The 26,053-nt window shown below is 39.4% G+C and overlaps 2 protein-coding genes across 3 annotated transcripts in view; both read right to left on the bottom strand.

Moving 5' to 3' along the window:
* CFAP69 (cilia and flagella associated protein 69) overlaps positions 1 to 1,070 on the bottom strand; it is a 28,623-nt gene extending 27,553 nt beyond the window's left edge. The window contains exons 1-2 of the mRNA XM_075495421.1: positions 918 to 1,070; positions 572 to 634 (exon numbers count right to left, since the gene is read on the bottom strand). Of these exons, the coding sequence (XP_075351536.1) occupies positions 572 to 634; positions 918 to 1,070 (216 nt within the window). The remainder of the gene's footprint in view (positions 1 to 571; positions 635 to 917) is intronic.
* A 4,025-nt stretch (positions 1,071 to 5,095) lies between these two features.
* STEAP2 (STEAP2 metalloreductase) lies at positions 5,096 to 26,053 on the bottom strand. 2 transcript variants are annotated; one of them, XM_075492787.1, is made up of 7 exons: positions 26,003 to 26,053; positions 25,542 to 25,586; positions 23,084 to 23,164; positions 21,754 to 22,278; positions 19,458 to 19,985; positions 17,664 to 17,828; positions 5,096 to 10,443 (listed from the first exon to the last, which is right to left on the bottom strand). In XM_075492787.1, exons 4-7 carry the CDS (start codon positions 22,243 to 22,245, stop codon positions 10,159 to 10,161), a joined length of 1,470 nt encoding a protein of 489 aa, XP_075348902.1. In that variant the 5' UTR covers positions 22,246 to 22,278; positions 23,084 to 23,164; positions 25,542 to 25,586; positions 26,003 to 26,053; the 3' UTR covers positions 5,096 to 10,158. The 2 variants fall into 2 exon arrangements, with proteins under 2 accessions (XP_075348902.1, XP_075348903.1); XM_075492788.1 differs by having other exon boundaries at positions 21,754 to 22,275.

Here is a 26,053-nt window from a genome sequence, read left to right as displayed (position 1 = left end):
AAACAGTCTGTGGAAGTCCATGAGATTATGCTCTCCTCTGTGCCTAGGTAGTCATATTTGTTCCTCAAAACTAGCTTTGTATATTTCTCCTTCCTTTAAAATCACCTCCCTGGAGAAATGTTAGCAGTTAACTTGGGCAATTACATAAATTCCTGACATACTTTCAGGAACTCTGTATGTATTTCTGTTTCTCAGCTGTAGGTTTCAGCCCTCAAAAACTCCTAGATAAGCTAGAAATTTTACATGTCTAGTTTTTAAATGCACATGCTTTTGTCTTTTTTTTTTTTTTTTGGACAAGTGCCTGTGTGAGGACATACTGGGTTATATCTCTCTCTCTCTTTTTTTTTTTTTAGTATAAAAACATCATTGATACCATTCTCTATTACAATGACAATCTTTAGAAAAAGTGTTCAAATACCAGAACAAATACTTCAGCCTTGTGCTCTGTAGCCCCAGCCACCAGTGCCATCTGGTTTATTTAGGGCGGGCACTAAAGTAATTGTATAAAACATTTTTCTAAGCCCCATTACTACCTGTGTAACTGAAATAATGAGGTATCAGGCTTACTTACTGAGTCTGAATCTTCGAGTAGTCTGATGACGTGATTCAGATCCACTGATCTTAACTGTGTATCCTGGAAAAGTCACACTTTTAGCTTTTTTTTTTTAGACTGTGCTTAAAAAGTGCTTAAGCCTTAAAATGTAAAAGTGCTGCGTTGAACCAACATGAATGTAGCCACGGGCGGGTAAATCCAGGCTGTGTGTGGAGCACAAACCTGGGCTTGTTCTCAGCCCAACGTAGCGGCTAAGCCAAGCCAGGCCAGGCCAGGGCAGGCCAGGCCAGGCCAGCGCCTCCCGGCCGGCGGCGGCTGCAGGCAGCGGGGCTGGCGGGTGACTCCGGGCTGCGGGTGAGCTCACCTGGACGGCGCCGAGGTCCGCGCCGGCGTCCGAGGCGTTCCTGCGCCGCTCCCCGCCGCGGCGAGAGAGGCCGGGGCCCGGCGACAGTGCCGGGGAGCGGGCCGGGGAGCGAGAAGGCGCCCGTGAGGCGGGGGGCTCGGCCAGGGAGGACATGGTGCTCGCCCGCCCGCCCGCGGCAGCAGTGCGGCCCCGCGCCGTTGCCATGGGAGCGGGGCGGCGCCACCTCCCGGCGCCGGGGCCCAGGCCCGCAGCGGCCTCGCGGGTGTCCGTCCGCCCGCCGAGCTGGGCCAGTCCGCCTACCGGCACCCCCCGCGGGGCGGCGGGCAGCGGGGGGCCCGCCGGGCTGTGGCGATCGCCGGGGTGTCGGGAGCCCGGTCCGCTGCGCGCCCCCTGCCCCGCCGCGGCCTGCAGGCCCCAGTCCTGCCCCTCCTGCCTCATCCGGTGCTACACCTCTACAGCCCTGCCGCGACACCCGTGTGTTACACCTTCCGCCACCCCACCAGTAATTCCATTTTGTGCCCTGTTATAAACTGCTTCCTCAGCAAGGAAGCCATTTCCCCACCCATGTGCAGTGCAGAGGCTGAGTTTTTCCCACTTGCAGGGGAGCTGGAGGAGAGAGGCTGGTCGATCTGTAACTTCCCATCATGAAAAAATCCACCATGAGAGACCACCATGATGAACCCTAGCGTAGATGGGACAGCCCTATCTGGGGCAGCCTGGCTGTGCAGAAGATGGGGAAAGGAGCCTTTTCTCTGCATAGGCCGATACAAAACAGATGACTAATGCCTGGAAAGAGAATAAAGGCAGGGACAGAAGCATAAGGGGATTTGGATATTTTCTACTTGCTCACAGTTTTCATCCCTAGGTTTGCTATGGCATCTCTCAGCTGCGAGCACAGCTGCTCCTATGGGGAGATACATATACACCTAATGGGCATGCAGTCGTATTCTGAAATGCGGTCTCCAGGATGGGAGTGTGGCTGAGCCTGCCACCGCCAAACTGTCCAGGAATACCAGGCCCTTTGCTGGGTTTATGCCTGGAGGAAGAGAGCTGGGTATCCAGAAATGGCTGCACCAGAAGGTGACACCTCGTTGTGTGGTCACAGGCACTCTGTGGGGCTGCTCACTTCAGCTGCCCTTCACAAGATTTGGATACACTTTGGACAAGTTGCACATACGCAACTTTGGATATGCACATATCCCAAGTCTTTGACTGCAGGCACTGTTGACATAAACCTCAGTTTTCATTAACAAATAATTTTTAACTTCCAAAGAAACATTTGAATACGTGAATAACTTTATTAAATGCTAAGATAGCTGTTGGAATGTCCAGGCAGCTTTTATAGGAAAAGAAGTAATTGGTAACAGAAACAAGAAAGAAACCTTTATGGCTCCAACTATAACCAACACAGTCCTTATTTTCATTCTTCCCAGCTTGCATGCTACACCCCTCCCATTTCATACCTGCCGTCTTCAGAAATAAGATGTGTATCATGTTTAGTACTCACATATGCTATACAGTTCTCCTTCCATCAAAGGGAAAATACACAATATCGCATGTACCCATCCACACCCTGCCTTTTGTAGAAGCCTATCCTGTATACAACCCCAAAACGATAGCAGAAATATAGCCTAGCACAGAACGGGACTCCAATTTGGACAACGCAATGACCACTTTGACATCCGTAACATCCTGAGTTGCATTCATAGGAACACAGGTCATACAAAGGCAGGACCTGTAGGACATTATAGTGCATTCACCTAATGTGGCGATGCAGCTGCCAGTCTTGGAGCTGGTGTTTAACGCTTTTCATCCATCCATGTACACACATCTCTCCATTCCTCTAACCATTTTACTAGCCCTTCCGTGTTCTACTTAAACATTTGTTTCTGTGAACATTCTCAGTGGCTGTCTTGTATCTGGGCCTACACTGGATGGAACAAGATTTTTTATTACGCATTTGAGATACTATGTAATGACAATGCTTATAGGTCTGCAAGCAGTTAGTGCTGAACAAACTGGATTATGTATTTTTTTACTTGGTGCCCAGATACTTACTGAAGTTGTATGTATTCAAAGTTTTTAAGCTTATGAAAAAAAGAGCACTAAAATTTACTTTTATTGTGGCTTAAGTGGTTTTAAGTTCTGTTGCTTGTGTCTTGAATGACAAGTGTATAGAGGATGTACCTAAATTGGGCAACTGAGTCTGTAAATTATAAGCTTAGGTCACATGCCATTTGTTGGCTGACTGTTCCAAAGATCATATTGCAGAACTCCATTTGCTCACTGTGCACCTTCTTTATAAATGAAGCTTTTAAAAATTGGGATGAAAGCTACACTGTGCAAATTTGACTACAGGGATTCTGCTGCCCTTGGCAAAATGGCAAATGTCCATCCTCAAAAACCTGCAATCAACAGTGAAAATATTTACTTAACAGTTTTCTGCCCCAAACAGGCTTATATTATATTTTTATCACATCTACCTCTTCTGTTGGTAACAAATAACATTTGAGACATCAAGGCTATAGTACCTTACTTCTGAGAGTATTAATTCACACATATTAAATGTTAAGTCTTACAAATGCTAAGAAATATGTTTCAAAAGTAGACTTGATGTAGAGAGGATTTCTCTTTTGACTGAGGACACATCTTCTGGTGTGAAGAGACATTTCAGCAAACTCTATTCTTGAGGTAAAGTTAAATTTCATAAAACTACAGGACTGTGTAGTCGAACATGTAGGACACAGCTGCATGTTAGAAGATCAAGGCTCCATATCTAGGTCTGCCATTAATCTCCTGTTGACTTCGCTGAGTGAATTATTTCCTCTACCACTCTGTATTTGCTGTCTTACAAATTAGGTTGCAAGCTCTTGAAGGACTGTTATTCAGTACAAGATACACTTTTCATGTGTTGCACTGGGGGTCTTCAGCCCTAGCCAAGTGATGTCCTTTCCTTGGCTGTATTGAACCTGTAGACTTTTTCCGAAGCCACCTGCACTGTTTATCAAATATGACATTGAGCTCTTTATAGTACAGAAATCAGAGTCTTTTTAAGAATCAGTCTGTTGACTCCTTGTCTTCCTTTTCATTCTTGTTTCTTTTTTTGGTCAGTAGGAAGGGGAAAAAGAAGGGAGGGCATAGGAACAGGAAAGTGAAGAACTGTCCTGCCAGACCTCTTGTGTTTGATATCCACAGGAAAAAGAAAAGACCTGTGAAGTGGCTGGCAGTAGACTCAACCTTAAACCTGTGAAGTCAACAGAGCTTCCACCATCTGGATTTACCTGCCTATACTATTAAAACACAGTGTTCAGATCATCGGGTGGTATGGATTTGAGGGGGACTTTCACACTGATCTTTATTACTGTAAGGAAATGCAATAAGTCACAGTAGACAGAACTTACACTTTTGTACAGTACGAGGTACAGCTGGACAAAGGTGTAAGTTCAGGGCCCCAGCTGTTAGCATAGTATCAACACTCAGTAAAACAAGCACTGCGATATAGAGAAACAGGGTGAGATTTTTAAGAAAACCTAAGACAAGACAGACTTCAAGGACCAAAAGTTACATCAGGCATGGCAGAAATAGATATTAAATATTTTGAATTTTAAAAATACCTACATTCCATTTGGGAATCTGGGAAGTCTATGTAATTTAATGTGAAAGCAATGTGAATCCTGCCAGCTTCACCGACTCATGCATCTTGACTTCTCTGAACTCAGAACAGTTTATACTGCTGACCTCTAGTGAAGCAGGATTTCACCTCTCATGTATTGTTTTCCTCTTTCCTCTTGTGTTGGCATAAGCATCTTTGGAAAAAGGTTATATATTTTCAACTGAAGGATTGCAAAGTGGTTCACCTGTTTTTCTCATTTAAACAGTAACACTTTCTCACACACACAACTGAACAGGAAGAGTGTCTCCACCTGGCAAACTTACTTGTGCCTAGCAGTCTCACTTTTGCCAAACTTTTTGTTGAATGAAAAGTGGACAGAATATATGCTGATAGTACTGTAGTGTTCACTCTGTGATCTGAAAATATGGAGAATACCTTCCAGTAGGATATGGGATATAGCTTTCCAGTGTGAAATATCTGTTATCCAGCCATTGCAAAATAAACCAATTGTCCTTTAGAATGGTTTTTTATGAACTCACATTCAAGTTCTACCTCTCAGAGAAAATGTTGATCAGAGCACACATGTATTATAAAGAAAAGCAAGCTAAAATTTATTATGCGTAAGCACAGAAGAAAAAGCCAAATACCTGACATTGACTTTTATTGATTTTTCTGTAAAACACAGCCTATGGAAAAATAGATAAAAGCACTACTAGTAATTTATAATAGCCCTGTTCAGAGAGACAGCACAAACAAATTGACAAACACAACTACAAAGAGAATATTGCACATGGGAGACGTACTATGCTCACTGCAAGACACTGCCAGCAAGGCATGAGAAACAATATATAATGACAGAGGTAATTGTTCAAGTCAGTTCAATGTGCCACTTATTTTAAAGGCTGTAATCTAATTAATTCAAGCAGTATCATATACTGATACAACATCAGTACTGCAACATTACTCATTACATTGATAGAAAATACTACAGGATGAACAGCCAAGAAATTGAAAACTTGTGTATTAGGAGATGCACTGTCTGAAAGGAACTATGCATATGCATCTATTACCACTGCGTATATGAAAATATTATACTGAAAAACTCAATCTATCTAATTTTTATGCACCTGATATATCTAACTTTCAGAGGAAATCTTCACATTCAGAGGAAAGCTGTTTTCTAACTATATTCATACCCATGAAATTTATAGCGACTTGGGAACTCATTGCCTTATATTAATTAATAATTTCCCTTAGTGCTAGTTGGGCAGCATGTATAGCTAATAACATAGACACACACACACACCGACACACTGTTTTATAGGCAATTAATGCCAAATAAAAATGCAAATGTACTTTCTCATGTTAGCACATCATGTAATGCACAATGTTGGAACAAAAAGTGAAACCAATTCACAGTAACCATTACCACAAGCTAGATATGCAAAGAACTTGCAAAACAATTACAGAATAATTAATCTCTAAATAATTCAAGAACACGGGTACTTAATTAACTTGTACATAGTTGCCACAGTTAATAGAATTGTAAGATAAAATTAAAGACACGTATGGAACCTGTAACAGAACTGTATTTTAGACAATGTTAAGAAAGAATACCTTAATATCCATAGAAAACAAATAACCTGTTGCTAAATACATAGAGGTCTCCATTTTCTAATATGATGTGTACAGTTATGTATTACATATTAAGCACTATTTTTTTTTACTGAACAGTAATGAAGAGAAATGTAGTTTATTTCATTATTCATTTTTCATTAGGCAGTAAGCAATTTATATAAAGCTACACAAAAATATTTTTATAGCAGGCTATTCCTCAAAATAGGTATTTATTCTCCTAAGTAACTAAGACGTCTAAACGATTTTAGTTGTTCATATTTAGGCAATCAAAACTAAACTTTTAGCCTTAGGTCTTTTTCCGATGAGAAGTCCTAATGTGAGTTCTTCTATAGAAATCAATGTGTTTGATCACATGAGTAAAAATTCCTTATGTGACTAAACATATGCATGATATGATACATAATGTGTAGTAAATGCATGAGTGTCATTTCACTTTCAGACTTAATGGTCTCTTGTTAAGAGTGAACTGGTCCTTAAAGAACACTACAAAATATTAAATCACAAGTCAACTTGTTATTCCCGTTAGAAGTAAATACATGGCCTAACAGGAAACCGCATGTTATTTTGTAGCACAAATATTTCACAAAATGTCTTCATATATTTGATCTAAAAATATCATCTATTTATTTATACTTCAGTATTTCAACCTTTCACGTAACTTTTAAAATCAAAACACATTTTTAATTTTCTACACACACAGTTTGAAAAAAGGAACAACACATCATTATTCTCTCCAGATACCTTTGGCAGTTCAAAATGTAACAGTTTAAACATTCTTGAAGAAAGTTAATGATGAAATAACTTTTTGCATAGGAAAGAGGGCCAATACATTTCTGTATATACTGTCAGTGGTTGCATTACAGTACAATATATATGGACTTTGACAGTAATTTTCAATTAGTACAGTATCTTAGTTCTGCAACATTATCGCTATTGCATCAAACGAATTAGATAATTGTAGGGAACATGAATGTCAATTACCTATTCTACGGAAGTGTAGAATTACTATAAAATAATAGCAGCATATTTAATTTTGAAATGTAATCAGATTGTCAACATAATGGTTTCTGCCCTAAATTTGTTCAGCGGTATGAAATTCTGCTCTCAGTTATACCATCCCATTCTAGTGATTTTAATCAGGTTTCAGGCACAGGACTGGGGTAGAATGTAGCATGGTATTTATCCCATTAAAATTCTCCAAGACTTTGTGTATTCTAAGATTTTTAAAATTACTTTTATTTAAAGGATTGAAGCACAAATGCCTAAGCTTTGTGTTTTCCCTCTGCAATAATGGCATAGGAAACAGGCCAGGAAATCCAGTTACATATAATTCTGCAAGCCTTTCAAGAAATATACAGCTTTCTGTATTGGAATGTATTTATCGACAGGCAAAGTAAGTTAGAAGTTGCAATTGTCACTTGTTTTTCATTTTTATGTGAAAATCTAATTCGTACTACTTTAGGCTCCTGTCTATCTCCAACAATGACAGGTTTTTCACTTAATGTCTAGAATGTTTGATAAAATAGTATTGTCCTTGTGTGTCACAAGTATCACTGAAATAGCTGCATATTGGCTGAGGGACAATAAAATTAGTACCTTGAAACGGACTGATTTGTTTTTGGAAAAAAGAAAGAATGTTAACTTTTTATTAATTTGATAGATTTATTAAACTTTTTTTTTCCCTCTTCCAACTTTTCCTTTATTTTCCTGTAAAAAACTGGGAAAGTTTCAAATTTCTAAAAAAGTTAAATTTTTGGAGGAAGTAGCTATTAAATACAATAGTCCAGAGGCAGCACCTGTCTCAAATAAGTTCTAAATTATTGATTTCCAAGAGGCTGAGAGGTTATGTCAGGAGAAGAATCAATGGACACATGCTCTCTTTTTGGAAACATCTGCCACTTGTCAGCTATTGGAGACAAGTCTCAAAGACCTTACTCTGACCAATTATAGCTGTTATTGTTACTTTCAAAAAAATGGTAAAATAAAATGAATTTTCTCTTTCCAATTACTTCCTCCCCAGTAGCTTAAAAAGGAGGATAAAACTGAGTTTTCTAACTATGTGAAATTGAAAATTTGTGAACTGAAAAAAACCTCAAATTTCTGTTGACACACATGAAATTGAAAGTTGAATTTTTTTTCCCAGAAAAATGTTTTTGCAAACCTCTATTTTCAAAAAGAATTCACTGACCTCTCATTCGATACAAAAAATATTTAAAGACATATAAAAATGCTTTAATTCTGGAAAAAAATCATGCAAATATTTTATTTTTCATCTCTAGATTTGAACATGCTTAAAATGAAAGAAAGTTCAACTGTCTCTTGATTTACAACAAACCCAGAATATACACAGGCTTGATGTGTAAGTTTGCAGAATATGGATACTACAATGAAAATAAAATTGTTGTAGATTTTTTGAATTTGAAATGAAATTAAGAACAACTAACATGAACTCTTGAGATTTAGGTTGGTGTAACTGGGGGCAGAGTTTGATTCTAGATTCTTTTGTTCTGTGGAGCTGTTGGTTTCATTACAAACAGAGATAATGAGATTTACAGGACTAGTGATGTTTAAGGATAAATTCAAACTTAAGTACTGTATATTTCTGATGTATCATATCGATGACAAATTCTTGCAAAGTAATAAATAATAAGTGAAGGTTCAGCTAAGAAAGTCAGAGATCCTAAACAGTGCAAATATAGATAAGACAAATATAATTTCATACAAGTAAAGAAAATTAGGATGATATACACATTCTGATACACTGAAATAAAGGCTTTGCTAATTAAGCAGGAGTAGCCTGAAGGTATGAGTTAAGTTTGGCTATTTTGTTAGAGAAGAGTAGAACCTGACAAAGCACTAGTAATAAATGATTGTGAACGTTCTTTAGAATCCCACAGGAAATGCAAATGTCAAGTTTTAGAGATAAATTCATTTTTAGGTATAAGAATAATAATTTTGCTTCTCAAAAATTCAGGCATATCCCAGAGACACTTGTTGTAAAAGTAAGTCTTTTATATAAAAATATAAGATTGGATTTGCACAAAAAGATAATAAGAATTTAAGACAGACTCTGGGAAATTCATATATAACTGAAACTCCAGTGTAGGAACATATAGAATATGAGTATTGTGATGCTTCCCTGTTGTACCAACATATTGGAAGTTTCACAGTGAAAATGGATATTTATTGTTGCAGATTTCTCAGCTTGTTTTAAAATATTTCCTGATATTTCAAAATAATTCTAAAATCAAAAACTAGCTGTTTGCACACATATCTGCAAGTCTTTCTATACATGTATAACACTGTTTTGAATTTTCATTATATGACATATGGAAATAAAGAGATGCCAAAGGTCTAAAATCCTATGTGATACTTTGAAAAAAATGACCCCGTTAGTACAACACCATTTACTTGCAAGATGTACAATTACATCATAATTGAAACTGGTTTTGCATATTCAAATCATGGAATGGTGTAAAACCACACACAAATAAATATACTGTACATGTGCAATACATCATTACAAATTAATTGGTTTCAAAACCTGATTATTTCCTAAATTATTAACTATTAGTCTATATTCTGAACTCACTAACCCAGAAGTGTGGTTTTAATAAAAGAAAGACTGCCCAGAAAATGTGATATCAATAAATAGCACTCTTAACACATATGCTCTAAGTCAAAGAAATATCTGGAAAACATGGTTATAATAAAACACTGTTGTGATATAACTGTGCAAAGGAGCATTAAAAAATTCTGATTTCATAATCATCTGCCCTCTGTAATTCAAAACAAAAATATTTTTGTAGTTATCTGAAGTAGCAGTCTTCTAGTTACAAATTTCTCAGTTTGGTTGAGAGCTTGTACTATATGCCAAGCAAGTCCACAGTGACTTTACTCATACTTTAACTAAACTCCTAAAAATACAAGTTTATGACAAAAAACCCACAAACCACATCTACAACAGTCCTAACAAGTATTAGTCTATCATCACATCACAGTTATCCTTTCTGGGGAGAGATGTGGAACAGACCCACTTGCTTCTTCTATACCATGGCTTTTCTCCCATCCTCTTCGAATTCTCCTCAGTTTCCTACTTACACATGGCAAAAGTAAAATAATCTTACCTAGAATTACAATGGAAGGCAGAACAAGGGCAAGAACAAAATTTGGTGGCGTATAAAATCTGTAATATTCTTCTTCAAAAGCTCTGTTCCATCCGTAAATCAGTACATGGAAAGTACTTATGAGCAGAGCAACGTATCCAAGTGTAGACTTTGAAAAAAGAGAAAACAGGGGAAAAAGAAGAGATAATAGTACTTGGTCCTTCATCCAACAGCTCTAACCCATTAATGTTTCTATTAGACATCATGTTAAAATCTTACCTATACACTATTTTAAATTAGCAATATGTGGTCTTAAGTTCACATGTTCTGAAAACTACGGATTGAACTGAACACTGATTTACAACATATCTCTGCTAGCATCTATAGGCCTTAGTCAAAGCTGAAATGAAGATCATGTTTGCCCAAATTCTAAGTAATGGAAGTCAACTTCAGGATGCGTATGCGAATAAGGAACAATCCCAGTGAATTTACTGGAACAACATCAGTTGTGATTGGAAATTAAGTTCCCTGTTTCTTAACTATGAGGGTAGATCGCTTCCAAGATTCACAATTATGGAACAATGCAATTCTGCTGGAAGAGATCTGGGCCTAACACTCCAGATTTTTATCGCTCTGAGAGGTGCAGTTTGCTTCTTCCTCGCAATGGCCTACATCCACTCGTCTGAAGTTAGCATAAAGCATCCCTTATCTTTCAGCTGTTGCCTACTGGTTAATGGGAGTATCTGGACTGCAGGACTTGGGCATAATGGCACAAGGCAATGATGCAGTTTATCATAAACAGGTAGTGCCGGATGAAACATGAAGTAGAAAGTTCCCACAGCACTCTGCAGAGGGCCTCTTATCATGTAACCTAGAGCATGCCACAGAAGGTAGTGCTAATAGGGGTCATTCACCGTTTCTGTGAATCTGCCCTTTTAAGAACCTTGTCGTTGTATTGCTCTGCAGACTTGAGTTAAATGTATTAACCTTGACTTTCTCAAATCATGGTTAAAAAAACAGACTACTGTGCTTTGAATTCTGGTGGTGATCAAATGAAGAAGAACTCTTTTTGGCCAAAACTGATGTAATGACTAACTTAGTTGGGAAACATTTGTAGAAAATCATTGAAACAGAGAATGAATATTAAGAAAGGTAACTGGCTACCAAGGTTTGGTTTAATTCCAGTAAACAGAGAGGCAAAGAAAAATGAAGCCCAAGGGTCTATAATAGTTAGTGAAAGAATTAATTCCTTCTACTTCAAGATTAACCAGTTTCTAGGGAAAGGAGAATGTCTGAGCTAATACCATTTGCAAGGATTCACAGATACAATGGTATAAAAGGGAAAATACTTTTGTTAATTTCTAGAGATTGGTACCATGCTTTTTAACTTGCCAATATTTACGCATTTTTTTGCCAATGGTTTCAGAGCCATGTTGGTAAAATTTAGATAAGCTGCACCCGTTTTATTAAAAAGAACAATTTGCTCCCAAAATATTCCATAATAAACAGAACAACAACTTGTGGATATGAAAATGGCATATGCAGTGTTTGAACAGAAGTTCTGGTAAGAAATCTGGACAGCAAACAATACTATCAAACCTGATGTTTGAATATGTTATTGCAGATTTTTTCTGGTGTGACTGAATTCATTGCTGTTATATCACTGCCAGCAGGGAGAAGGGCACAAGTGAATCATATTCCTCATTTCTTCATCAGGCTTACTGATGAGAACTATAACAATTCTTGAAAAAGGAGGGAAGTGTTATACAGACTCTTCCCAAATTTAAACAAAAAAAGAAATTTGATGCTTATTTAAATTCCATCTGCAAATTACAGTTTTGAGACATCTCTTTATATCTTTCTATCTAATGGTCAAAATGGAAGCTAAGAAGTACATCAGTAAATTTATCAGTACATTTTGAACTAACAGCTCAGGGACAAGAAAAACATATGATGCACCTCTATCAAGTTCTTTGTTTTGCCTTGTGGAAAGTTGCCATATGCTTCTTTGAAGTGTTGGTAGGGCATCTGCTAGTAGGTACTAGACCCATTTCAACCACTCATCTAAAAATCTGACAACACTCCTATAGGAGCTTCTGTCAGCTACTGATGGTACTTTCTTCTACCAGGCCCTCAACTGCCTTATTTCTGTGCTGTACTTTTAATAGTAATAACACCGCTTAGGTAGAAAGAGGATGTCCTCCACACTACTTAGCATTCTGCAGTCTTTGGTTTGTTTCGTCAGGGCAGATCTGCACTAGAAAGTTCCATTAAGAGCATTTATCCTAGCTTGCAGCTACTGACAATGACTTTTCCAGAAGTACAAGCAAGACTGGCTGTCTTTGCTACTTAAGTAAAACCTCAGTGCAGGAGGCTGTGTCAGTACAAAACTTCTGTGTTCATTATAAAGAATTGTTTTTTCTGTATCTGCAAATGTTCAAAGACTACAGCAATGGCTGTACAGTAGTAAAATAAGGAAACTCAGAACTGACTGAAGCAGGTTTGGACAAAAAGACATCAGCTAGTGTAGGAAAAGGCACTGTTCAGCAGCTGAACAGTAAAAATAAAATCAATTGGTAGCACTGGATCATACTACAAATCTTGGCCAGTGGTAGTGTCAGGAAGCCATATTCCAAAGTTGACCACCCCTATGGATGCTAACATGAAAGATGTTTAAATTATTGAGAAATAAATTATGATTGTGCTGTGGGAGTTATTAATCGCTAGAAAGCAATCTGTTTAATACTGGGAAGGGGAGAGAGCTGCTGTCATTCAGGTATGCAAGGTTATTTTCTTCTGCACAAGTTTATGACTGGACAACATGGAGGAGGGAATACAGGGATTAAAGACAATGGATTTCCTGAAATGTAGTTTTGCTTCAGATGGAATATACATATTGCATTTCTGTCATCCTTTCCTTGCTTCTTAAGGCACAAAAAGAAAGGGATGAATATGTCTACGAGAGCTGGAAGATCACTTACACTAATGTTACCACAGGGAGGCCAAGAGAGGCACAGGATGCTAACTTCTTTAAGAGCAGAGGACTTTTGAAAGCAGCAAGAAGGGATACTTTTCCTTCACTGGTAAATTCACATTGGTGAGTGAGTAGCAATATCAGTTGTAAGTCTTGGGAACCCTCTGCCTAGGCCCTAGGATGGCTGCTGAGAAAAGGGGAAGAACATCTTGGTTGCTTTGCTTCCTTATCTTCCATAATACTGTGTTTCCTGGAAGCTGAGTAACAGATTAGTACATTTCCTATGGACTCCCCAATCTTTTAGCTTTCCTCTAAGTTTCTTCTCCTTCCTGATCAAAGTCAGTTTTTTAGCCAATGTGGGAGATTCTCAGCCAATGCCACTGATAAACTGGACAAACTGGCATTGTTTGGGGTGAGAAAAAAAAAGTGTTAGAGGAGTGGAAAAGATGCAGGAGAAAAATCCCTAAAATGTTACCAGGAAGATGTACATATATAGAGACACAAATCTGCTGTGGGACAAATCTGCTTGAGGAATTTCTACTTTCACAATGGTCAAGTAGTTCCAAGCAATTTATATATACAAAAGGTATTTTCCAAAGCCCACGTTTATGCAAGGTATACTTCAGATTCCCCCAGTAACAGGATATTGCTAACAGGATATACAGGCTGTAGCAATTCTGACTGGAATCTTACCCATAAACTTGCTAAATACTCAGGCCTCATTCTTCTTTACTCTGGGGAAAAAGTATCCTATCCTTGTGGGAGAACCAAGGCAGGGCAGCCCTTCCTCAAAGTGTGTACGCAAGAAAAGTTTTAGTAACACTGTCTCCAAAAAACTTTAGCATTGTGCTAGCAGACAAAAGGAATGTTTACAAAAATATCAGCTTCCTACTATGCAAATGGCAGATTTGCACTGATTTTTGCTAAGAAACATAAAGCTCAGCTTTTAAAGCCAGTTTGCTCTGTCCGTTGCCACTTTGAGTGATGTGCTTTGGACTTGAACTCTTAGACTGGAAAACAAAAGCAGTAGTCAATTATGCTTACATTATATATTTACAGTTTAACTTCCTTCAGAAGACTGAAGGACCTGGTGCAGCACTGCTGGCAGACAACATTCTCCATTTCCATGTATTTTATGTGAACATTCAAGGACTGGTTTCAATGAAGGTCTTTTTCTGTTTGCAGTGTTTTGGTTTAGGCTAGTTATTCTGCCTGCTCTGACAAAATACAAATTCTTTTTTTATTTCTTGCCCATGTCTATCTTTGTTCCTTATCGAAATATGTTTAGAAGAGAAAAAGAAGAGTACTGAAGCGGCGTTTAAGAAAACTGATGCATTGGTTTATCAGCCCCAGCTTCTTCCCTGCTTCTTTCTTCAGTAAGCTCCAACTCTGGGTCATGTTGAGATGCCTGCAAAGTTTCACGCTAAGTTTCAATCATCTAGGATCTCCTACTGGGCAAACTCTTCATCACTGTCTGGTTCTGTGGCTCCTCCATCTGGATGTTATGAGTGTTTCTCTCTGAATCATGATGAAGTAATCAGATACTTGTTTTGTACAGTGGTCAGCTCTTAACTTGAAGTACTTCAAGTTTTCTGCTGTCTCTTAGCTTCTGGTAGGGCTGACGCAATAACTTCCTTTTGCATCACTATTCAACCTTCTCATATCTCACTTTGTTCATATTTGTACTCTGAGGGAATGAGCGGAGCCTGCACTGCTTCTCCTCTCAAAGTCCTTTTCCCTTGATCAAGCGGGCTGGAATTTTTGGGGCTGCTGACACCTGTGTCAGGTAAGATGGAAGCATCTCCAAAATAACTGGGGATATCAGACAGCAATGATTTCTGGAGAAAAACATTCACAACTGGGGTTTCTTTACACTATTAGGAAGGCTGCAGTAGAGGTCTCTTTGAACCACTGTAGCTAGGGGAGATGCTGCTCAGGGCTTGTACTACTGGAACAAGGCTAGAAAATAGTCTATGTTAATAATGTGTTAATCTTAAACTCAGATTTTCCTAGTAGGACTCAAGACTGAGTATGTTTTAGTGGTAAAACTCTTTAAAGGAGCCAGACCCTTATTTTGATGAAACTGTAGTTACTAAGATGAGCAAGCCATAGTATGTTGTTCTCAGTGGGAAGTCCGGGGGTGAGAAACTGTCTGAGTGCGCTGACTGACTGATTCTTCATCCGTCAGATGCTAAACAACTTCAGCAATTATTGTGGCAAATCATCTGAGATTCAGGACTAAAGCTAGAGACATACTGGTTTTCCCAGTTAAAAAAAAGCAGCACTGAGATGATGGGCTAATAGTTCCACTGTTTGTCCCCCTGACTTAGAGAAGATTGAGAAAATTAAGTTCAAATTCACTTCATCACATTGCACTTCAGTAGAAGAAAAATAAAAAAGACAGTAAGTATTATGATGTTTTATCTGTTCTACTTGCACACTGGGTACAATGAAGGTTGTGCAGAAATGCAGACTCCTTTTACTTTAGCGAGGGATTGCTGAAAGTCTGTTTTCTGATTGAATAAAGCAAGAGGACTTTTTTGAAGGACAAGTAACTAAATGAAGAACAACTTACATCCTGAGAAGTAATTAATGACAAAGTAAAGTACCTTTAATGATCATTAACTTTAAGGAAATTTTTAGTAGTTCAGTATTTTTCAGTATTTTTTGTGATTAAAAATTGGAAATGATCATAATTAATTACCAATACCAGTTCTCTTCAGCATGTAATGCATATCACCTGTAACATACCTCCAAAGCAAACAACTTGTTCCCAATCAATTTCCTCAAAATACTGACAGACGATTCATTAAAGTTCATGATTATTTAAATTTGGAACTATTTTTACTTTATTGAAAGTGGAAATAACTACAGTAAATATGACACAATAAAAAATGCCCTTGTAGACACATCATTATGTGATTATTGTGTGGGTTTTGACTCAGACACACAAGCCTGAAATTTGGAAATTTGAGTAAGGAAAAATAAGACACAAATGCTGGGTTTGTGGCTGGAAGTCATTACTGGACAAAGGCATCACCTCACTCCTGAGTGAATACATATTTTTCCCTTTTGCACTACGTTTTACATCACTCAACAGCACTACTATTGTCCCTGCACAGAGAACTCTGGATGACAGGGATGTTGTAACAATACAAAATGGGTATCTGCTCCCTCTGAAGGCTCAAAACCATGAGTGAGAATAAACAGTTCTGTCAGGGGAACTCTAATTTGAAAAATTTTTCAGCAAACTTTGTGTAGGCCTACCTGGAGTGTTCCACCAACAAAAACCCTACGGGAAGGGAAGACATTACTTTACAGACAGAAAACCTCTGACAACTACAGCCAAAGAAGTGTTCCCCACCACTGGCTTTAAAATGTCTGTATATTATGAAGCACAACTCAAGTCCTGTACAGTAAAGTCAGTGCCTGTGTTCTGAAGGTAGGAATTTGTAAAGAGTGACAGGACTAAGAATTAGGCAATATTATTACAGTGGCTATGTTCAAAACCTGTTAATCAGAAAAGACTGAGTTAAGACTGGAGTACTGAATCCAAAGTCAGAGAACAAACCAAACCAAAACAAACCCCAAAACTGCATGTACACACTTAGGAAATTTATCACAAGACTGAATCCTAATAAGATTTCTTATCACTGACTGCTACCTAAAACTAATGGCAATTTTGTTTGGAAGCAAACATTAAGCTGTTTATTAAACCCTGTATTTCTCAGTATTTTATCTGGTTAGGTCTGCCTGTAGCAGGTATTTATCTGAGGAAGGAGGGCAGCAGAAGGGCTGCCAGGACCTGGAAAAGCCTCTGCTTTTAATAAACAAAGCTTCATATTTTACTAATAGGTATTTTCAGCTAATGGGAATAACGCAATTGAGAACTGTATTAATTCCCACACAGTGGAGGGGAAGCAAAACTGAATCAATGACACCATGGCTATCAGAGGGCTGTGCAACAGAAATCCTGCAGGAGAAATTAAGTCTTCAATTTTAACAGTTGCGTGCATCTACATATAGTAGTATCTCATCAGTATCATTGCCTTTAGTGAGTTTGTCCAAATTTATCTAATTTGAATTTAGCAAGAAATTCTGACAATGGAAAAGGAATAGATTAGCGCTCATTTGGTCTTAGCTTTGTTGGTTATTTAAGACCAAGAAGTGTAAAATGCAAATTCCTACGCTAACACTCATGAAATACTTAATGTGCCTTCATGGTAATATATCTGCTGACTAAGGATATGTTGTTTTAATTAACTTACCAGAGAGAGGGGAAAAAAAAAAGCTCTCATCATGTTGCAAAGTGCTTTTCTTCATCATCACCACCATGTTCATCATCATCATGATCATCGTCATCATCAAGAATATCTTATTAACAACAAAACCCCCTTATTTAAAAAGTAACACACCTGAATAAAACTGAACTCCCTCCAGTTTAAGGCACTGTTTACTGAAGGGATGGAAGTTACTGCCAGCAAAGAAAGCAATCCAAGACTCATTATTCCAAAGGAGATATACATTTCAATTCGCCACACTTCTTCCTCATTCCAAGAATTTTCAACATTTGCATGAACCTGATGAAAGAACAGAAAGGAAGCACTTTATTCTACAGAATATTAAAAATATCAACAGAAGTTATTTTGTTGACTAAAAGTCTACAGTCACAGGACAACTATAAAATGGGGTCAAATATTTCAGAGGTTTCCTCATGTCTTGGAGAAAAACAACTGTTTCCTTACTGCTGGTATTGGCTCTTGTTAGATGAAAAATATGTTAAACATGGAAACTTAGATGAGTTGTTAAAAGAAAATGTAACATTATATACAATTTATAACAATTATGTTATAAAACCAGATAAATCTGCGCATTCCTATGTACTGTAGAAAAGTAGCTGTGTTCTTCAGACCCTGGAAACTTAAATTCTATAACATAAATTGGGTAAACCTGCAATTTGTTTTTAGTTTGTTACATTTAGAAATAGTTTAGCATAATTTCTTGGTTTTGCTTCAGCTCCCTCTGCTAAGTCCAAGTTATTTTGCCTCTTTCACTGTTGACATCAGATACATCCAAGATTGTTCTCATTGGAGAGTCTACCAGAAAAAAGAAACAACTCAGGTCCTTAACAATTAAGAGGCTTGGATATTCAATTATTTTTCCGCTTTCAGGTGAACTGTTGTGATATGGCATGTCTTGAAACAGGTTCACTAGGAATATTAGCAAGTGAGAGTTTTACAATATTATTAAAACCAAGATAATTTCTTAGTACAAGTATCAGTGGGTCCTTTACTAATACTACTTGTGAACAATTACAGCTTCTTGCTGCCTTTTATAGTTTTGCTCTTCCTGCCTTTCTCTTAAGTTCAATTTTTCATGCTAGCCCTTTTAGAATTTGTGGACCCAATCCCTGTGAATTTGTTCCATTTGATTTGATTTCCTTAGTTTGCTCTTCTTTCTATTCCATCACTTCTCTTTTTTCTGCAGATTTTATGTGCTGAATGGCAATGCTGCTTTTCTGCCACTTTAAAGGTGACAATAAGCTACCTCACTGACAGACAGGAGCATCAGACCCTCTTCTAAAGGATGACAGATTTGTCGGAGATTGTTTCAGGGTTATGCAAGACCAATTGCTCCTGGGAACTGTGAGTCAATGTCTATTGCCTGTAATAGATGATGTTCAAAGAATTTTTAATGAATAAAATGTTTTTACCACTGGTCCAAAATGTTACAAAGTAACAGCATTTTCATTTTGTAAACATAGAAGTATCTGTAAGCTTATTACAGTATCTACCCTTATACTTTTTTCACACTTGTAAATGCACTTATGATATACATACTTCCCCTATATGTTAAGTATGCATAGAGAGGAACATAACGCAGAAACTCAGAAGTTTCCTGCTGTTGCTCTTATCCTGTCTATCCTACATTCTCCTTGTGTATATTACTATCTGGGATTTAAGTAGGACACATCCTTGATTCCCCCTACCACAACAAACTTGACTGCAGCTTGACCCACAAGGTGAGCACAATGCACAGATGTTTCTTTTAGTCTCCCTTCTTACTTGGCACTAGCTATACATAAGGTAATCCATAACATTCTCTGCTGAAAACAGTGGAACAGATTAAGAAAACATATATATTGTATGCATGAGCCATATGCATACAGCCAAGGCATTTTTGGCTTACTGAACTAAAGATTGGCTTACCTGTTGATATGCCATATTGAGGAACAAGTATCGCTCTGATCTCCTCATAGGTAAGCAGAGGCTGTATGCCACGTGCACTGTTGCAAAGAAAAAACTGAGCAGTCCAAGCTGCTTTCGACACTGGAGCCAGTTGTCCAGCCAAGGTGGAAATCGCCTATACTTAGTACCATAGTAAAGCTGATAAGCAGCTGCAATAAGTCCTGATAAATACACTAGAGAAAGTAAAGTGATAGCAACAATTGGTAGAGTCTTGTTCACGATCTCAATGGGGATCTTGTAGAAGTCACTCTGTTGATTTCTCACGTATGGATGGATTACGTCTCTGATGAAGGAATAGATGAAGAAAAACGTTGCCAGGCTAATGGCAATCACTACAGGCCCCTTCCACAGTGTGAACAGTCGCAGAGGTAAATTTTCAATCTCCCTTGAAGATGACAATGCCCCCAAATCAATAGGAATAAAACTGAGCTGACGGGCAAGCTCAATAACTTGATGGCGAGCCTGAACATTGTTACTGCATATATAGACCTGTTGGGAAAGTCAAGCAAATTGTCTGTAATCAGAGAAACAGACTCAAAGGTGAAAAAAACCCAAAAAACAACAAACACAAAAAAACCTTAAGGGCCTCCAGGACAAAACCACAGCAGTACTGCTAAAACTACATACTGTTATCCCAGCTTATATCACCAAGATAAGAATGAAACCATACACAAATCTAGCCAAAATGAAAATATGCACACTGATTTAGCAACAGAGTAACCAAAACAAAATTGGCTTTTTCTTGGAGTTAATAATGAGCTGATTGTGGGATGCTCTGGTAATTTGCACACTGAAAGCCCCGATACTGAAATGTCTGCAGGACTGGATTGAACTTGAAACAATGGCTAAAAGCATTTCAGAAAATCATGAGTCTCTCAAAAATACAGGAATCTTGAATGAGGACCCTAAAACAGCTGTAGCATAAACAGAATACAAAGCAGAGAACCGTGTAATCTCTCCAAGTATAACAATCTTAGCTCAATTTCACACTCTAAATTTCCACAAAAATTGATTGTTTAACAGAAAAGACAAAAACTAGCAGCCAAATAAGAGCACCTTCTAAAGATCAGTTTATTACATAGTGAAAGAAGTGCACTGCTACAAAGTACTTTAAAGTTCCTTTAAAATTTACGGTGGGCTATAGTTTGCTCAACACTGTTTACTGATCATCTGCATTAGAGCAAACATGATCAGTTTTGACAGAAGTTAATTACTTACAGTGCAGTGCTATTCTGAAAGGGGATAAAAATAGTATGGTGAGGTTATTTTTAAAATTATGCTAATTCTATATCAATTGCATTCCACTTAAAATCTACCTGAAGTGCCAGAAAACTCAATTTAGTGTTCAGTAGGCACATTACACCAGTCATTTCTCATGCATTTCTCAGAGTTCATAAAGCCGTGAAGGACTGGGTTCTTGCATAGGCTTAAATCCTTTGTATCACTTCAGCAAAGCATGAAAAACATAAAGCTGCCTTTTCTATATGCAGGATGGATTTCGGGAACATACTGGGAAGGAACTTGAACATGATGTTCCCAAGCAATGCTGGATCAAACAAATGATCACTTAGAAACATATGTGCCTCCTTCTCTGTGCTGGTTTTGGCTGGGATAGAGTGGGAATGAGAGAGCGGCTGTGTGGTGCTTAGTTGCTGGCTAGGGTTAAAGCACGACATTCTGTTTCCTCATATTTATGATCTTGGGGCATTCTAAAAGCTAGATAATCTTTCATTCACTTTGCTGTTACATTGAATGCAAGCATTTTTAGAACAGCTGACTCCTGAGCCCTGGGATCAGGACCTCAGTTTTCTGTGCATCTCTTTCAATAGTTCACTCCATGTAAACCAATACTGAAACTAAAATATACTGGGAAAGACTGCCTCTATCCTTGTATAGAGCATAAGGATAAAAATTAACGTATTTCCTACAGAAGACATTAAGACCCAACTCCTCTCCTCTGTCTGTAGTAATCTAAAGGTCAGCTGTCTAGTCTAAGCTAGTATCCACATTTCCTCTGCAATCTTTAAAGACAAAAAGGCATCCCAGGGGACAATTTGGACCACTTACTCTGTACGTCTTACAGTGGATGAACTAGATTCTGAAAGTTTTATTGGCTACTCAAACTTAATGTACCTAAAATGTTGGGCCTTTAGTTTAAGTCAGGCAGGATGAATCCCATGAGTTCTGGCTGCTTACATTCAGGTCCTGTCATTTTCATCTTACAAACAAGTTAAATTAATACAAATGTAACATTTACCTGTCTGCTGGCATCCTTTGGTCCTAACTGCAGTGACCAAGCTGAAATGACATTGAATCCTTTGACAATCAGGGAATCTGGGAAAAGTGATGCCAAATACTCTGCATTGGAGTCCGGATATTGGTCTACTCTTGTATTATTGCTGACATCAATCAGAATTTTACCAGCGAGTAAATGCTTGAGGTCCCACAAAGAGGCATAATGTTCTCTGTGTATGGCTACAAAAATGATGTTTGTTTTTGCTACTGCATCTTCATGGTGGGTGACATCAACCACATGGGGAAAGAACTCGGCAGCAAGTTTAGGGTTCCTGCTTCCTACGACCACATGGTACCCACATCTTATAAGCCTAATTGTCAATGACTTAGCAAAGTCTCCACTTCCAATGATGCCTATTGTGATCTTACTGGCATCCTTGATGCCATTGGCAACATTTGGTAGAAAAGTTTCATTGAGGTTCTTAGGACTTCCCATCATAGAAATTGATTCCATACTTCCAAGACACCAAACCTATAACGATTTCTTCTGGGGAAAAAAAAAAAAAAAAAAAAAAGGAGAAAGCAACAGAAGGGAAAATGCAGCATCATACAATTTTACAAGACATCAGAATCCATAAACATCTCTGGGAGCAAAATATGTGGTTCTAAGTTTCATGTTATATTTTCTCCTTAATAAAGTACGTGCTAATCAATTTTGTCTTGCAATGTGTCACTAATACAAGGAGAAACGTAAAATACTTCAAGCACTTCAATAACACAGTTACAGAAGTAAATGATATTTTTTCCATCTTCTCCTATTCCCCATCTTCCGCTGCCCCGGAATATTAGACCACAAGATAACCCCGTGCTCCTGAAGTTTCAGGTCAATGGTCAATGGAATAATGAGAAGAAACATGTAAGGAAAACTGGGTAATTATGGAAAATATTAGAAGGTAGAGATAGCTGGCCTGTGGCTGGCACAAGGACAGTATATTCATGGAAGCTGAATTCCATTAAAAGCTTATGCAGGTTATTAGCATGGTATCCTGTATTGGCCAGGAAGGAAGGGATGCAAAAGTCTCAAAGCTGCAAATGTCATGGCACACATGGCACCATGACACAGACATCCATCTGACATACTCACCTGTCAGCCGGGGAAACGGGCACCACATATGGATCCAATGGCAAAGACAACAAAGGAAGTTTGTCAAGGCCCATTCATGAGATTGCTAATGACACTGCTAGGTCAGACTGCTAGGTCTGGCCATGTATGTATAAGGATTAACTGTGGGTGCAAGGGTAAAGGATTCAAGGCCATGGGTCACAAATATGCCTAACAGAATTTTTCTCACCAGGCAGAGAAGATAAATCCTGGAGACAAACACATGGGACAGCATTCCATGAAAAGCTAATGGCAGGAAGAGATAGATTTCCTGCAATAATAAAAGGGAAGAGAGTTTTAGAACTCAAATTCAGTGCAGTAAGGGAGGCTTTGAAGAAGAACAGAGGCTAAGGCTCACAGAAAATTAAAAGAAATACTGCTATAGCTTTGGAGAGAAGAGGTCACAGAACTGCAGTAAAGCTGTAATGAAGACAAAAAGACATAAAAAACCAACAAAACAACCCCCAGGAGGCAAGTCTTCACATGAAACCACAGTTATGACATAAGTGGTTCTGCACTGTGGAACCGGAATGAGTTCTGAAAATGAAGGAAGCAATGAGGAAAGGCAGGCTAAGAAGGAGCAAACAGAAACCATGAGGTTGCTGTCTTGGGAGCAGTCAACAACAAACCACATAGAAAGGAGGAGCTGAATGAACCTTTTCCTGAGCCTCCATCCAAGAGCTGATATGACAGTAACTAATCACCAGTGGGGGACTTTACCCAGCCATTGGCTAGGAATACAGTATATGTGGTGAACAACCTCCCACACTTAAAAGTAGCTTTGTGTTTCAGAAATTGGAGGAAGCTACTAGAAGAATGGGCACTTTTCATTTCAGCTTTGACTAGAAGGGAAGAACTCACTGAAACTGGACTGAGACACTAAAGACAGAAAGCAATATGTGAAAGTGACCACAAAATCAGTATTCCAAGAAAAGATTCTAACAGTGAATCTTTCTGGCAGAGGCAGACCATGTAGATTTTTATGCATGCACTGACAAAACACTGACTTCTCTCTTACCACATGACCTGAAATGTATCTAACACATGACCAAAATACCAGTACTTCCTGTACCATGATGGGTTCACATCCAGGAACATAATGAGAATAGCTGTATTTTGATCAGGCAAGAGATATACATCAACTGGATATGACAGAACACGTATGTTTTCACCATGTGATTACAAGGCTCATTTCAGTTCATGCCATGTGACATGAAGGTGCCGCAAAGCTTTGGGACAGAAAGGGAATTGCCACGAGGCAACGGGCTACCAGTACCGTTTAACCATACTGCAGCCTACTTTCAGTTTTTGTCCAAAGGATCCTTAGGAGAGTGCACATCAAGGATTTGGACATGATGAATTGCCCTGGTGAGCTGAATTTGGTCCACTGGCCAAAGTTTCTCACTGCCTGTTCTAAGGAAAGTAGAGCGTGAGGAACAGAACAGAATAAACCTAACAGACTTCATAAAAAAACCTCAGGGAATAGGCAGACATGACTCTTGGTCAAATAACCTAAGAGATAGAAGAGATCAGAGAGCTGGCAGTTACTGAAAGGGACTCCATTAAACGCACAACAGCAATTCAGAGGAAAGAGCGTGTATAAGACTGTTTTAACTGCATCAGGAGAGCTTTAATGACCTGAAAAGTCAGACAAAAAGTAAAAAAAAAAAGGGGGTGTGTGCATGGGTAAGGAACAGTATAAAGAGACAGTGCTATCATGTAGGGATAAAATCAGAACAGCAACGGTACAGAAATGAGTTATAACTAGTGAAGGACATAAAGGGTAACAAGTAAAGGTACAATAAATACAATAAAAGACAGAAGGCAAGGTTTATAACTTAAGAGGAAAAGGAACAAGTTACAGGTGACACAAAGTAGGACAAAGTGTTAAATGTCTTCATTTCGGCCCTCAGCAGAAAGGTTAATTATGAATAGATATTTAATGAAAAACCTTTTACAGGGAAACAGAAGGTGAGGTCAAAGTGGAAAAAGGTGAGTTAAGAGTAAAGGATAAAGTTAAAGATAAGATAAAGAATTTCAAGTCAGCAGACACTTATGAAATCCACTCTTGATGCTTAAAATGCTGATCGAAGTGACATCTTGAGAAGTCAGAGAGGACGAGAGAAGCAGGCTAGCACACACCTGTAAAAGAGGGGAGGAAGAGGACTGAAGAAAGCAAAGACTTCTTAGCCTAACTTCAGCCTCTGGACAGATTTTACATCCAGTTATTGAGCAATCAGTTTGTAAATAATTAGATGGGAAGCAGGTGATAAGAAGTAGCTAAGGTGGGTTGTTCAGGAACAGACTGCAAAAAAATCAACCTTCTTTTACAACATATCTGGCTTCACAGATATAAAAAATAGTAGAAGTGACATAAATTTGACATTTGCCCTTAGATAAGCTAAGAAAACACTACAGAGCTATGCCAGCCAGAAGGTGACACAGACGTGAAAAATTGCTCTTGGATAAATAACTACTGAAGGAGAAAAACGAACAAACAGAAAGCCGGGCAGTCAATGAATTTGTGACCACCCGCTCGGGCGGGAACTTACGGGGCGAGGACTGAGGCGAGGGGCTGGCCGGACGCCGGGTGAAGGCTGGTTCCCCCTCGGCAGGCTAGCGGGCGGCAGCGCGATGCGGGTACCTACCCCAGAGGAGGTCGGCGGGGCCCAGCTCCTGGCCGGCATCTCCAGCTGCAACGACAACATCGCCCGTGACAAGAGCGGCGACCCCACCGCCTGGCCAGTCGCCGCCACGGCCGCCTCCGTCCCCCCGGGCAGAGCTGGGGCAGCGCTGCCAGGCCCGGCCGCCGCGGGGCGGAGGCACCTCAGCCCCGCGCCGCTGCCAGGCACCGGGGCGCCCCTCGCGGCTGCCAGGGGCCGGGCCGCAGCCAGCCCCGCTGCCCGACCCGCTCCGGGGGGGCCCCGACACTGCCAGGCCCGCCAGAGCCTGCCCAGGGACGGGGGCAGCCGCGGCGGGAGCCCGCCGCCACAGCGAGGGACGGTGGGCAGCCTCCCGTGGGGCGACGGCGGGCACGGCTGGCCTGAGGAGGCGCCCGGTGGGGATGGGGCCCCCCTCGCGCCCCAGCCCCGGCGCCGGCGCCGCTCACCTCCTCCCGCCCGCCAGGAGGACCAGCGCCGCCGCTTCTCCTCCTCTGACT

This window comes from Mycteria americana, chromosome 2 (genome assembly GCF_035582795.1).
Source record: "Mycteria americana isolate JAX WOST 10 ecotype Jacksonville Zoo and Gardens chromosome 2, USCA_MyAme_1.0, whole genome shotgun sequence".
Classification (NCBI taxonomy): Eukaryota; Metazoa; Chordata; class Aves; order Ciconiiformes; family Ciconiidae; genus Mycteria; species Mycteria americana.
Note: the sequence above shows the minus strand (reverse complement) of the source record. Positions and strands in the feature narration are given on the sequence as shown.

Bases quoted from the DNA above. Each gene is read 5' to 3' on its own strand.
- STEAP2 (XM_075492787.1), bottom strand. From the start codon at position 22,245: ATGGAATCAATTTCTATGATGGGAAGTCCTAAGAACCTCAATGAAACT. The intron at 19,986-21,753 runs GTAAATGTTACA...CTTTCCCAACAG, and splicing joins CAAAGGATGCCAGCAGACAG to GTCTATATATGCAGTAACAA. The intron at 17,829-19,457 runs GTAAGCCAATCT...TTCTTTCATCAG, and splicing joins TCAATATGGCATATCAACAG to GTTCATGCAAATGTTGAAAA.